Source organism: Anabrus simplex, chromosome 2 (assembly GCF_040414725.1).
Source record: "Anabrus simplex isolate iqAnaSimp1 chromosome 2, ASM4041472v1, whole genome shotgun sequence".
NCBI classification, from domain to species: domain Eukaryota; kingdom Metazoa; phylum Arthropoda; class Insecta; order Orthoptera; family Tettigoniidae; genus Anabrus; species Anabrus simplex.
In genome coordinates this window covers 905,814,487-905,827,610 of record NC_090266.1, presented here as the reverse complement: position 1 = coordinate 905,827,610, position 13,124 = coordinate 905,814,487, and the positions used below count along the sequence as shown (strand labels likewise).

The following is a 13,124-nucleotide window of genomic DNA, read 5'->3' as shown; positions in this document are numbered from 1 at the left end:
ATCAAAACTTACTAAATACGGTACAAACGTCTTTTATATAACACTTACGTAACATACTACAAATACTAAATAATAATAATAATAATAATAATAATAATAAAATTCAGTACAAGTATATTTTCAAAGACCTCTCAAACACACTTATGTTTTGTCAAGCACAATGGATATACAGTAGAACCCCGCTTAACCGAACTTTCTCTTAACTGGAACCCGGCTTAACCGAAATGCTCTGGCAAAATTGTATTTGAATATTTTGTTTTTTCCCTCTCATTCTTAGCCGTCAATATTAGTAATTCTCTTGCTATATGTGCTGAGAGCTACTAGGCAAGCCCTATTTTTATGTTATGACTTATGCCAGAATGCATGTGTAGCATAAAACGAAACAGTTTCTCACCCTCTAGTTTGTTCCATGATACATATTTTCTTGAACAAGCAGGAATTATTATCATTATTATTATTACTGTATTATTATCATTATCATAATTATTATTACTGTACTATTAGTCATGAAGATTATGCAGACGACTCCGACCTTGACAATAGCAGTTCTGAGAATCGAGTTGCATTCGATGATGGATTTAATGCATGCCGGGCTGAGTGGCTCAGACGTTTGAGGTGCTGGCCTTCTGACCTCAACTTGGCAGGTTCGATCCTGGCTCAGTCCGGTGGTATTTGAAGGTGCTCAAATACGTCAACCTCGTGTTGGTAGGTTTACTGGCACGTAAAAGAACTCCTGCGGGACTAAATTCCGGCACCTCGGCGTCTCTGAAAACCATAAAATCTACTGGCTTTACGTTGCACCGACACAGATAGGTCTTATGGCGACGATGGGACAGGAAAGGGCTAGGACTGGGAAGGAAGCGGCCGTGGCCTTAATTAAGGTACAGCCCCAGCATTTGCCTGGTGTGAAAATGGGAAACCACGGAAAACCATATTCAGGGCTGCCAACAGTGGGGTTCGAACCCACTATCTCCCGAATACTGGATACTGGCCGCACTTAAGCGACTGCAGCTATCGAGCTCGGTAAACCATAAAAGAGTAGTTAGTGAGACGTAAAGCGAATAACATTATTATTATTATTATTATTTATTTAATGCATTGGAGGTGAGATTGATTTCAAATTTTTATTAAAATACAGAACCACACGCTTTAATTGCAGTGCTGTAATAAAATTACTGTATACAGTGTTCAATTCAGTAGTAATAAAAAAAGTTTCATTATTTCAGATTGCTTAGGGCTTTGTTGAACAAAGTGATGAACCTACACCAGCTGATGTATTGTTGATTAAACTGTGGCGCGACATAGCTGCACATCAGCGCTGCACCGAGAAAATTCAGAACAAAATCACTGATTTTATATGAGTGACATTATGTAAACATTTTAATGTTAATATACAGTATGTACCTTTGATTAACAGAGTTTATGCATTTTTATTTCAACATTTAATTTCCGAAAATATTTACGATGTGTCATCCGAAAAAGCGCGTCAACCGAAGTGGTTCCGTCCCCTTTATTTTGGATAAACGGGGTTCTACTGTATAATCATTTTCACAGCAATAAATGAACAAGTAAAAGATCAAGAGCAACTAGACACAGAGCCAACAAGGTGCACAGCTGCGCCAAGTAAAGCGCGCCAATAAATATGCCTGTTGATTGGACTAATATACTCAAAGAATGGCCTGTTTATTGCAAAAATAGTAAGTCTTTAACTAACTATATTGGGAAATGACTTAATTTTAATAATAAAATATAAATACTGAACGTCCTTTTGAAAGGACTTTGGCATTTTTCAGATGAATACCAAAGAGGCTTTCAAAAGGATGTTGGCGCTTAGAGGGTTAACTAAGCACTAAACTACACAAGACTACACATAACTTTCGCTCATAACACACACTTACATAGTTCGCGCTCTCTCTCTCTCTTTTAGTTTCTCACTTGTTGTCACACTACAGATTATTCTTACAAGCTAAACAGTTATGTCACAAAGTCACACATCGCATGCAGTTGCACCCCAGGGCAGTGTACTCTGCATTTCAAAAGCGGCCGCTCACTACACAGTTTGCGCTCGTCTACACACATTCACACACAAGGTCGCACGGCTACACGTTCTCTCCTTCACCGTCACTCCACACTGTAACACGCTAGTCCAACAATCACAACAGTTCACGCACTTCACAGTACTGGCAGTCACTCACTGACTGAGCTCACGACTGAACTACACCAATTCCAACTCCGGCAAGTCACTCCTGTCTTATATATCTGTGCCAGTCTTTCCAGAACAGTCCGGATGCTGGATGTATCCAGGAACCTCGTGAGATGGAAGACTTCAGGTTAATCGTCTTGTAATTTCCATAGTCCTATGCCGCGCTACCACAGACGGAAGCGAGAGGGGGCCGGTCTAGCACTTAAGCCTTGTTCGTGATTGGCGTGGTCGAAGCGTGAGTGGGCCGATACGGTGACACCCCCAGCCCATAGCAAGTTGGAATGCGGACCCTATAAACATTACACTTATTATACTACTACTGTAGCTAGCCAGTTGCAGTAAATTAGTTAAAAATTACTTTAAAACACATAATGTACTATAATGTCTGACCCCATTTATATGGCAAGACAAAACTTAACCTAATCTTTACATTGACATTCAGACTTCAGCGTAGGTAATTAATATGTCGGTAAAAATGAAGACATGATATTAGTACCTTTTCCATTACAGTAACTTTCAAATTGGAACCATGATGTTGGTGCTGCCATCTTCATGTGAATGTTCTTTGCTCTTTGCGTTGGTTGCAGGATATCTTCCTTTCAGGTACGGTACCAGGATTTGACATATGATAAAGTGCGAAAATCTCATAGAGGAATACCTACTAGCTTGATAAACATTAATGAACATACAGTTGTCAGGTGTAGAGAAGCCTTTGTTGGTGTCAGTATTAAGTTCATTTGTGAGAAACTGCATTCACATTTAGAAGTAAAAATAGGAATGCTGTTGATGGTGTTTTCACTCTCAACTGAATGTTCGGTAGCCACAATAATATGTTCAGCTTTTATAGGTCGAATGCAGCATTTTCTCCCAAACTTGTTTTCAGCGCACTACATTCACTCGATTCACACTCAAAAAAATTTCAGTTTCTTACCTGTCGGAGCGGAAGACAAGAACCGCATGATTTTCGGGTTCGTTGCGTTTGATAAAGACCCTAGGAAACAAACCAATTCACGTATAGAATGCACAACAGATGCAACCACAGCACACAAAGCAAAAATTGCTGATCACAGTCACACGAAGGAAGTTCCCAAATTTTACGCGGCAAGCATGTACAGTCGAAAGAGTAGTAATATCTAACCGGATCAATATCATATACTTATGATACGGTCAATAACAGTGGATGGGAGTTAATCTATCGAAATTTCCTGATGCCATAATTTGACATCAAGTGATAATGGCAGCACCTATGTGGAGACACACTTTTAAACAATAAATCCAAATCATCACAGTTTTTACAATCGAAAGTTTACCGGTATGCGTAGCCGAGCTTACTGGCAGAAAAAAAGCCCTGATGTTCACCATTTACAATCAATCCACTGAATATGCAGATGTATTGGATGTGAATAGAATATTAGTGCAAACATTTGGAAGTTAAAGCACAGATGTTAGATGTGACTGCAGTAGCAAATAAACAATTGTTAGCAAGAACAAGGTGGCACAGCAATAAATATGGGACATTACCAATTATAAGCTACTCACCAAGGTAAATTCATATCGGGAGACATTCAAAAGTAAACACGTAGAATGCATTATAGCCATGGTATTTGGCGTGATTAATGACCTTTTTACCCCTTAAATGTAATTGATTGATAAAAACCTTTAAAATTTAATATATATCAGATGTGATGAAATAATTTTAACAAATTAAAATACTGTATCTAGTTCCAGGTGCAGTATTATTGACTTCTTATAAAATTTATTCATTGTGGAATAAATTTCAAACAATGAAGGATTATTAATTGAAAAATAAATAAATAAATTATCAAGTTTTCTTGGTCTTCTTATAAACTAAAATTAATTCAGCAATGTCTATGAAAATGATAGTAATTAAATTTAAAAGTTTTCAAATAATAATTGAAAACAATATAATTACATAATATTTAAATAGTGGTTAAAATGATCAAATCTCATTATAATCAGGTGTTTAAGTCCACGGTCATGAAATATATAGGCAATGTATCTAATAAATAATCTGCTATGAACTAATTGATTTTTTCAAAAAATATCTTTCAGTGATAATTCTAATCACGACCCAGTCAATTAATCAATTGGGAACTAGTCAAAACTGATGGTGCTTCACACCACAAAATCATGAATTCAGTTCACAGGGAAATCTACAGCAACATGTCTATCTTCTACCAAGACCAAATACAGAATCCCCTTCGTCATGATAAAAACTAAAATATATTCTTATCATTAATAAGGGTAACTAAGATGACTGGATAACAAATAATAATGAGTGAATAATAACATGTGAATAATTACTCATTTAAAGCAAGGTCAATGTGAAATATGTTTCACTTGATAATGGCACACTTCTTTTCTTAAAATTATTATTACAGTACTTTTCTCACGAGGTTAGATATCTAAGGTGCAGTGTAATTAAAGGAACTATTTGTACTAATAACTAAGGATGAGCACAACTAAACGATTTTTGTTTAGAATAAGCCAGAGGAAGAGTGAGAACTTCTGATCTCGTTAATTATTTGTTGACCACTGGGCTAATTAATCAAAAGAGTGAAACCAATTTAGAAAACTGTCAAGATTAAAATCTTTTAAAATGGCATTTAGAAGCCTTCAAGGAGTGATATTGATGCTTTTAATACAATTGAAATTAACAGAATTCAGATTAGCTTAACACATAATCAGGTGTTTAAGCCCATGGTCATGAAATATGTAAGCAATGGATCTAATATATAATCTCCGAAAACATTGGGTTTCCGACCAATGTTTATAGGACCTTTTTCCTTCATTTATTGTGTGGTACCTCCTCTGTAAATATTGGAATCTTTTTCAAGGACATCCTGTATATGTAAAGGTCTGTTGTAAATATTGACCCTGTTGCTGCTCTGATCTTGTACTTTTTGTTTGCCTTTTGATCTGTCTATATCTTACATTAAGTCATTGTCTATGCCTATTGTAGTGATCATAGTTTTATCCACTGGCAGAAAAAAATATCCAAACACCATGAAATAAGGAATGTAGAATATGGAAATTTTGGCAATATATTTGTTGAGGTAACATATTTAATTGATTAATGTTACAAGACTACAGGTTAATATCGGCGTGAGAAAAGCCATCGCAAATGTGCCATGCTGGTCCATTAATAACCGGTGTAATCGCATGACTATTGAATGCAGGCCATGCAAACATGTATGCATTGTGTTATACAGGTGCCGGATGTCAGCTTGTGGGATGGAGTTCCATGCCCGTTGCTCTTGGTCGGTCAATACAGGGATGGTTAATGGCGGTTTTGGATGACACTGGAGTTGTCGTCCAATGATGTCCCATACGTCCTAGATTGGGGACAGATCGGGGATCAGGCACGCCAAGGCAACATGCCGACACTCGGTACAGCACGTTGGGTTACAACAGCGGCATGGGGGCGTGCATTATACTGTTGGAAAATACCCCCGGGAATGCTGTTCATGAATGGCAGCACAACAGGTCGAATCACCAGATGGACATACTCATCTCCAGTCAGGGTACATGGGATAACGAGAGTGTGCCTGCTGTCATAGGAAATAATTCCTCAGACCAGAACTCCCAGTGTAGGTCAAGTGTGTTGATGCCGTAGACAGGTGGAATGCAGGCGCTCACCTGCCAGCCTTCTAACCAACGCACGGCCATCACTGGCACCAAGGCAGAACCGGCTTTCACCGGAAAACACTGCGGACCTCCACTCCATCCTCCAATGAGCTCTCACTTGACACCACTTGAAGTTGCAGACAGCAGTGATTTGGGGTAATTGAAATCACACCGCAGGGTGTCTGGCTCGGAGCTCTCCTTCAAGTAACCGATTTTGAACAGTTTGTTGCGTCACTGTGATGCCAACTGCTGCTCAAATTGCTGCTGCAGACGCAGTCTGCTGCACCACAGCCATATGCCGAATACAGCGGTTCTGCCTCTCGGTTGTACCACTGGGACATCCGGTGCCTGGTCCTGCGAGCGTACCTTCTCGTGACTACTGCTGCTAGCACGCATGCACAGTAGAGACATTCCTGCCAAGTCGTTCTGCAGTAGCGCACAGAAGGGAAACCCACCATCATGTAGCTGTATTATACGGCCTCGTTCAACCGCAGTGAGCCATTGATACAGGCCTCTTCGTCATCATAAAGGCATTCTTGACCCACTCGCAGTCACTCCGTCCAATCTCACAGGTAACTAATGCTTTCGCACAGTACAGCCCGTATTTAAAGCAAACCTGATGTGCAACGTCATGCGGCCGCTACTAGCGCCACGCTAATACGATTTGTGGGAAAGTAGAATAAACGTCATCCTGCAGAAGTGTAAACACACCTACAAATTTTTGTTAACCTTGCAGAACCCCTTCTTGGTGTTTGGATATTTTTTTCTGCCAGTGTAGAATTCTTATCCCTCACATTTATGGGGGTATGATAGTTGTGCAGTAATTTCCCTGGCTCCTCACCAAAGAGGCTATGGTTTGAATTCTGGCCAGTGCATGTTGGATTTTTAAAATGAAAAGTCACATCGGTGTAGTTTGGATTCTATGTAAAACTGGAAGTTTTGTGGCTATAATCACGATATCAGCAGTCATGCAAAACTGCAAACTTGCTTGCTTCTGATCCACACAATATCTCTTTATCTACAGGAAAAGAACTTCTTCCATAAAGTATCCACCAGACTCTCAAAACCAAACATCTTCATCTTGAATAATCGGTGGGATGCCTCTGCTACAGAGCCTGAATTTTTGGACCAGGTAAACAGCTTCATTGTTCTATTTTTATATAGTTCTGTTTCATACTCTGTAGTTTTGTAAATTAAGAATATGATTGATTCGGGGCTTTCACAGTAGAAGCATAGAGTAAATTCATTGATCCTACTTAAGCACATTTTTATTAATTTTACACATATAACATTTATAGAATTACAGTATGCATATGAATAAACCACTCACCCAAATTTTAGGGGAGAGAATAATTAAAAACAAGAAAATTGGCCTTCAATTTGTGTTATTTACAAGAAATTAATCGTACATAATGATGTAATCCAAAACTGAATAAAATATAAATTTGTTTTAAGAAATGTCATAATCTTCACATGCTTTTGCAGAAGAATCCAGGAGTCTACGTACCATACAATATCAAAATTTTGTGAATTACAATTTTTATAAGTTTAATGTTGATATGTGCAATAAAATATTAAAGTCAATTGCATGCTTCCTTACCTCTCTTCGCCATCACTTACATCATCACTAGCAGAAGAAGTCATATTTGTCATCACTACCTTCCATCAAGTGAATTTGCTATATCACATTATTTGAAGGACTTTTCCACTAGTGATAGCGGAATGGAGCCCTATGCACGTGTTATCCACTCACAAATTTGAGTCGCATCCAGCCACTAGATTTTTTTCATATCTGCGTGAAACTAGTCTTTTTTATCAGCCGTCCACTGTGTAGGCTATATTGCTGTTTCAGTGCTGCTTTGAATGGTTGTTTATACACTTGTCTATTTTTTTTTTTTTTTTTTGCTAGTAGCTTTACGTCGCACCGACACAGATAGGTCTTATGGCGACGATGGGATAGGAAAGGCCTTGGAGTTGGAAGGAAGCGGCCGTGGCCTTAATTAAGGTACAGCCCCAACATTTGCCTGGTGTGAAAATGTGAAACCACGGAAAACCCATCTTCAGGGCTGCCGACAGTGGGATTCGAACCCACTATCTCCCGGATGTAAGCTCACAGCCGCGCGCCCCTTACCGCATGGCCAACTCGCACGGTACACACATCTACCTAGGTATAGGTTGGAGGACAGATGTTAGGCCTACAGGGATAATTAACAAACCAGTTTTCCCCTTTGTTGCAACTTTTGTTGCACTTCTTGAGTTGTGTGTCCACAGAAGCTGTGTAGGACCAACATGATACGTAAATTTAGCAGCGCGCCTGCACAATGTTGCCAAACATGTGCCACCCAGTCAACCACATGGTCACTGTCCATCTACCCTTTTGGATTCAATCTCACCAATGCGCCTTTCACTGATACTTTCAGAATGTATTTCCTTTTAAATATCATGTAAGGTGGTGGTGGTGTTGGCTTTTGTCCATTGCCAGTTACACATCTGACTGCACACCCTTATTTTTCATTGCCACTATTCTTTATCATTTCACTAGATTCCTTGTTAGTGTTGACAGCATTTCAAAATAGACAGGCATTTGATCTGCCTTGCTAATTTGTGTTGGTATATATGAATGTTCTTGGCACAAATTTATTACATAGTGTTGTTCTTAATCACCTGGAAGTTGTTCAGCAATGCTAGTTCTTCTCTGGAGGCCAAATCCACTGCAGTTAAAAGGTATTGTTAGGCAGCCCCAGTTAATAATAATAATAATAATAATAATAATAATAATAATAATAATAATAATAATAATAATAATAATGTTATTGGCTTTACGTCCCACGAACTACTTTTTCGGTTTTTGGAGACGCCAAGGTGACGGAGCTTTGTCCAGCAGGATTGTTTTTACGTGCCAGTAAATCTACTGGCAAGAACCAGTCCCAGTTAGTTTTGAATCCTGTGATGTGTAGTTCCTTGGATATAGCTAAAGTTTCAGTTGGCACATTTCACTTATAACTGAGTATCTGTATTATTTCTTAATCTACATAAAACACAGCGTTTTTTTTTTAAGGTCCCGATTTTTTTTTTTTTCAGCCATACTTTTACCATGCTGCATGGTATCCAAAGTTTTCTGCACCTTCAATAATGCTAAGCTTTTCTTTAGCCATGACCAACTGATAGCGAGAACTTGCGTCCATACTTAACACGTGGTTCACACTTCTGATGTGACCGACACCACAGACAGAGGCTGGACAGCACTATAGTATAATGGGATCCATGCAAAGCGGTACCAAACTTATTTCAAATCATGCACGCATCCCGGTTCCCATTGTTTTTATCGGTAAGCAAAGCTTCTTTTAGTTACCTTTTGCACCAGCTACTTTATATTTAGAATCTTCTTGTCAATAATAATAATAATAATAATAATAATAATAATAATATTGAAAAATGGGGACTAAAAGGAACAACATTTAGATTAAGTTATGAATTTTTCAACATCAATTCGATTTGTATTATCCATTTTACAGACTAAAAATCAGACGGCTCAACTTCAGTAATGCTAATATATATCAGCCCATGTCGGAACATATCAACTAAGCCAACAGTGTACAGATACCAGGTGAACCAACCACACACGCACACACATGCGCGCGCGCACACACACACACACACACACACACACATTGAAACAAAAAGACCTCCAGCTCAAGACTGTTTTATTTATTTATTTATTTATTTATTTATTTATTTATTTATTTATTTATTTATTTATTTATTTATTTAATAAATATGCCACCAACAGAGAAACGCTCCAATTATAGGTGGCTTTTACAAATTATTTGAACAAATAACATAGAAATACCAAAAAGAAGAAAATGTGAAAACGCTATGTAAATGAGATGACAATGCTCTGTATGAAATGGATGAAACAATATATCATATACAGAAGCCTGCTAATAAATCAAACAAAAAATTGTAGCAAAATCATGTAAATACACTAACTGACAGAGCAAATGCAACACCAAGAAGGAGTGGTCAGAACTTTATGCCAATTGCAGGGTAGACTGACGTCACTGAGGTATGCTCATGATGTGAAATGCACCGCTGTGCTGCGCACGTAGCGAACGATAAATGGGACACGGCGTTGGCGAATGGCCCACTTCGTACCGTGATTTCTCAGCCGACAGTCATTGTAGAACGTGTTGTCGTGTGCCACAGGACACGTGTATAGCTAAGAATGCCAGGCCGCCGTCAACGGAGGCATTTCCAGCAGACAGTCGACTTTACGAGGGGTATGGTGATCAGGCTGAGAAGGGCAGGTTGGTCGCTTCGTCAAATCGCAGCCGATACCCATAGGGATGTGTCCACTGTGCAGCGTCTGTGGCGAAGATGGTTGGCGCAGGGACATGTGGCACGTGCGAGGGGTCCAGGCGCAGCCCGAGTGCCGTCAGCACGCGAGGATCGGCGCATCCGCCGCCAAGCGGTGGCAGCCCCGCACGCCACGTCAACCGCCATCCTTCAGCATGTGCAAGACACCCTGGCTGTTCCAATATCGACCAGAACAATTTCCCGTCGATTGGTTGAAGGAGGCCTGCACTCCCGGCGTCCGCTCAGAAGACTACCATTGACTCCACAACATAGATGTGCACGCCTGGCATGGTGCCGGGCTAGAGCGACTTGGATGAGGGAATGGCGGAACGTCGTGTTCTCCGATGAGTCACGCTTCTGTTCTGTCAGTGATAGTCACCGCAGACGAGTGTGGCGTCGGCGTGGAGAAAGGTCAAATCCGGCAGTAACTGTGGAGCGCCCTACCGCTAGACAACGCGGCATCATGGTTTGGGGCGCTATTGCGTATGATTCCACGTCACCTCTAGTGCGTATTCAAGGCACGTTAAATGCCCACCGCTACGTGCAGCATGTGCTGCGGCCGGTGGCACTCCCGTACCTTCAGGGGCTGCCCAATGCTCTGTTTCAGCAGGATAATGCCCGCCCACACACTGCTCGCGTCTCCTAACAGGCTCTACGAGGTGTACAGATGCTTCCGTGGCCAGCGTACTCTCCGGATCTCTCACCAATCGAACACGTGTGGAATCTCATTGGACGCCGTTTGCAAACACTGCCCCAGCCTCGTACGGACGACCAACTGTGGCAAATGGTTGACAGGGAATGGAGAACCATCCCTCAGGACACCATCCGCACTCTTATTGACTCTGTACCTCGACGTGTTTCTGTGTGCATCGCCGCTCGCGGTGGTCCTACATCCTACTGGGTCGATGCCGTGCGCATTGTGTAACCTGCATATCGGTTTGAAATAAACATCAATTATTCATCCGTGCCGTCTCTGTTTTTTCCCCCAACTTTCATCCCTTTCGAACCACTCCTCCTTGGTGTTGCATTGTCACTGTCAGTCAGTGTATTATACATATAAACAAATCACTTCGACGAGAAAAATTCTTTTAATATATTTACATATGTGTCATATTCATAAGCAAAGTCAAGATCTATATGAAACTTATTAATTCAGTTATTGTATCTTTCACACATATTGATAAACGGAGAGTTCTTAGAAAATACAGTTTTGGAGACTGGAGTAATAAAACAATTGCCGAAATCTTAAATTTCCTTTTCTAACATTAAAGCATAACTCGTGAAGCGAACTATTATCATCAATTAATGCATTGACTATCTTATAGAGATAAATTTGTTGAGCTATTACACGCCTACTGGCTAGCGATACATATTTAAATTCATTCAACAAAAATCCATATGAAACATAATTTCTAAAGGGGAATATCTTATATTTTTTATAATAAATATATCTTAAAAAGCGTTTCTGCACCCTTTCAATTTGATTTTGATAAGATTTATAACATGGAGACCAAATTATACATGAATACTCAGGTTTTGACCGGACAATACTATTGAATAATAAGGCGAGTGCATACGTGTTAGAAAAATCTCTTGAATTTCTAATTATAAAATCCAATTTCTTATAGGAATCATTAACCATTGTATTAATATGCTCCTTGAAAGATAAATTTCTTGTAACTATTACCCCTAAGTCATTAACAGAGTGAACAACTTTGAGTTCTTCATTATTAATTTTATATTTATAATTCAATGTATTTTTCTTATTTGAAATCTGAAGGAAACAGCGTTTATTTATATTAAGTTGCAAACAGTTTTCAATACTCCATGCGTATAGGTAATTCAATTCATACTGTAATTTCAACATTTCATCAACATTTTTTATCTCTTTATAAAGTTTGACATCATCAGCATATAATAAACACTGAGAAAACCTAATTCTAGTGGGCAAATCATTAATATATAAAATAAAGAATAAAGGACCAAGGTTAGACCCTTGTGGTACACCAGAAGTAATATTGTATGCAAAAGACTCATGTTGATGATAGTAAACATATTGTTTCCATGCAATAAGATAAGATGCAAGCAGTTTTAACCAAGGAGGGGTCAGACCAAAGCATGACAATTTTTTCATTAAAATGCCGTGATCTAATTTGTCGAAGGCTTTGGAAAAATCTGTGTATATTACGTCGACCTGTCCTTGATTATTCAAAACGGCATACGCATATTGTATAAATTTTAATAGATTAGTCGTAGTTGATCCACCTGGCATAAAACCATGCTGATTGATATGTATACCGACCCTCACATGATTAAATATATGCGTGTACATTATTTGCTCAAATACTTTAGCCGGTGCACACAAAATACAAACAGGGCGATAGTTTTCAATATTTTTACTGTCCCCACATTTTAAAACTGGACATACTTTCGCTAACTTCCATACTTTTGGAAAGGTTTGCGTTTTTACCACAATGTTATATAAGGCTCGTAAGGGAAAATCCAGCACATTAGAACATGCTTTCAGTACGTACGGCGGTATTCCATCAACACCACATGACCTTTTAGGTTTTAATTTTTTAATAGCTAACATATATTCCTTTTCATCCACTAATTCTAAAGATAATGGATAATTAACATATACATCAGATGAATCAGGAATATCGTAGGTTGGTGGAGGTTTCGAATATACCGATCCAAAAAAGGTTGCAAAGCCATCAGCTATACTTTTATTATTATTAAGTAAGATATTGTTAAACTTCATGCCCTGTTGCAGACCCTCCTTGGTATTTCTTTTGCATTTCATATTGCTCCAGAACTGATTAACATCACTTTTGATATTCTCTTGAAGTCTAGAAATATAATTCTTATACGCTTTACTGATCATATGTTTCGTTTCTCTCCTTAACTGGTTAAA

General features: G+C 39.0%; 1 protein-coding gene across 7 annotated transcripts in view; it reads left to right on the top strand.

The window, feature by feature from the left end:
* Marf (Mitochondrial assembly regulatory factor) overlaps positions 1–13,124 on the top strand; it is a 601,407-nt gene that overhangs the window by 188,014 nt on the left and 400,269 nt on the right. For all 7 annotated transcript variants that reach the window (XM_067141663.2, XM_067141660.2, XM_067141658.2 and 4 more), the window contains one exon: positions 6,876–6,983. In XM_067141663.2, the coding sequence (XP_066997764.2) occupies positions 6,876–6,983 (108 nt within the window). The remainder of the gene's footprint in view (positions 1–6,875; positions 6,984–13,124) is intronic.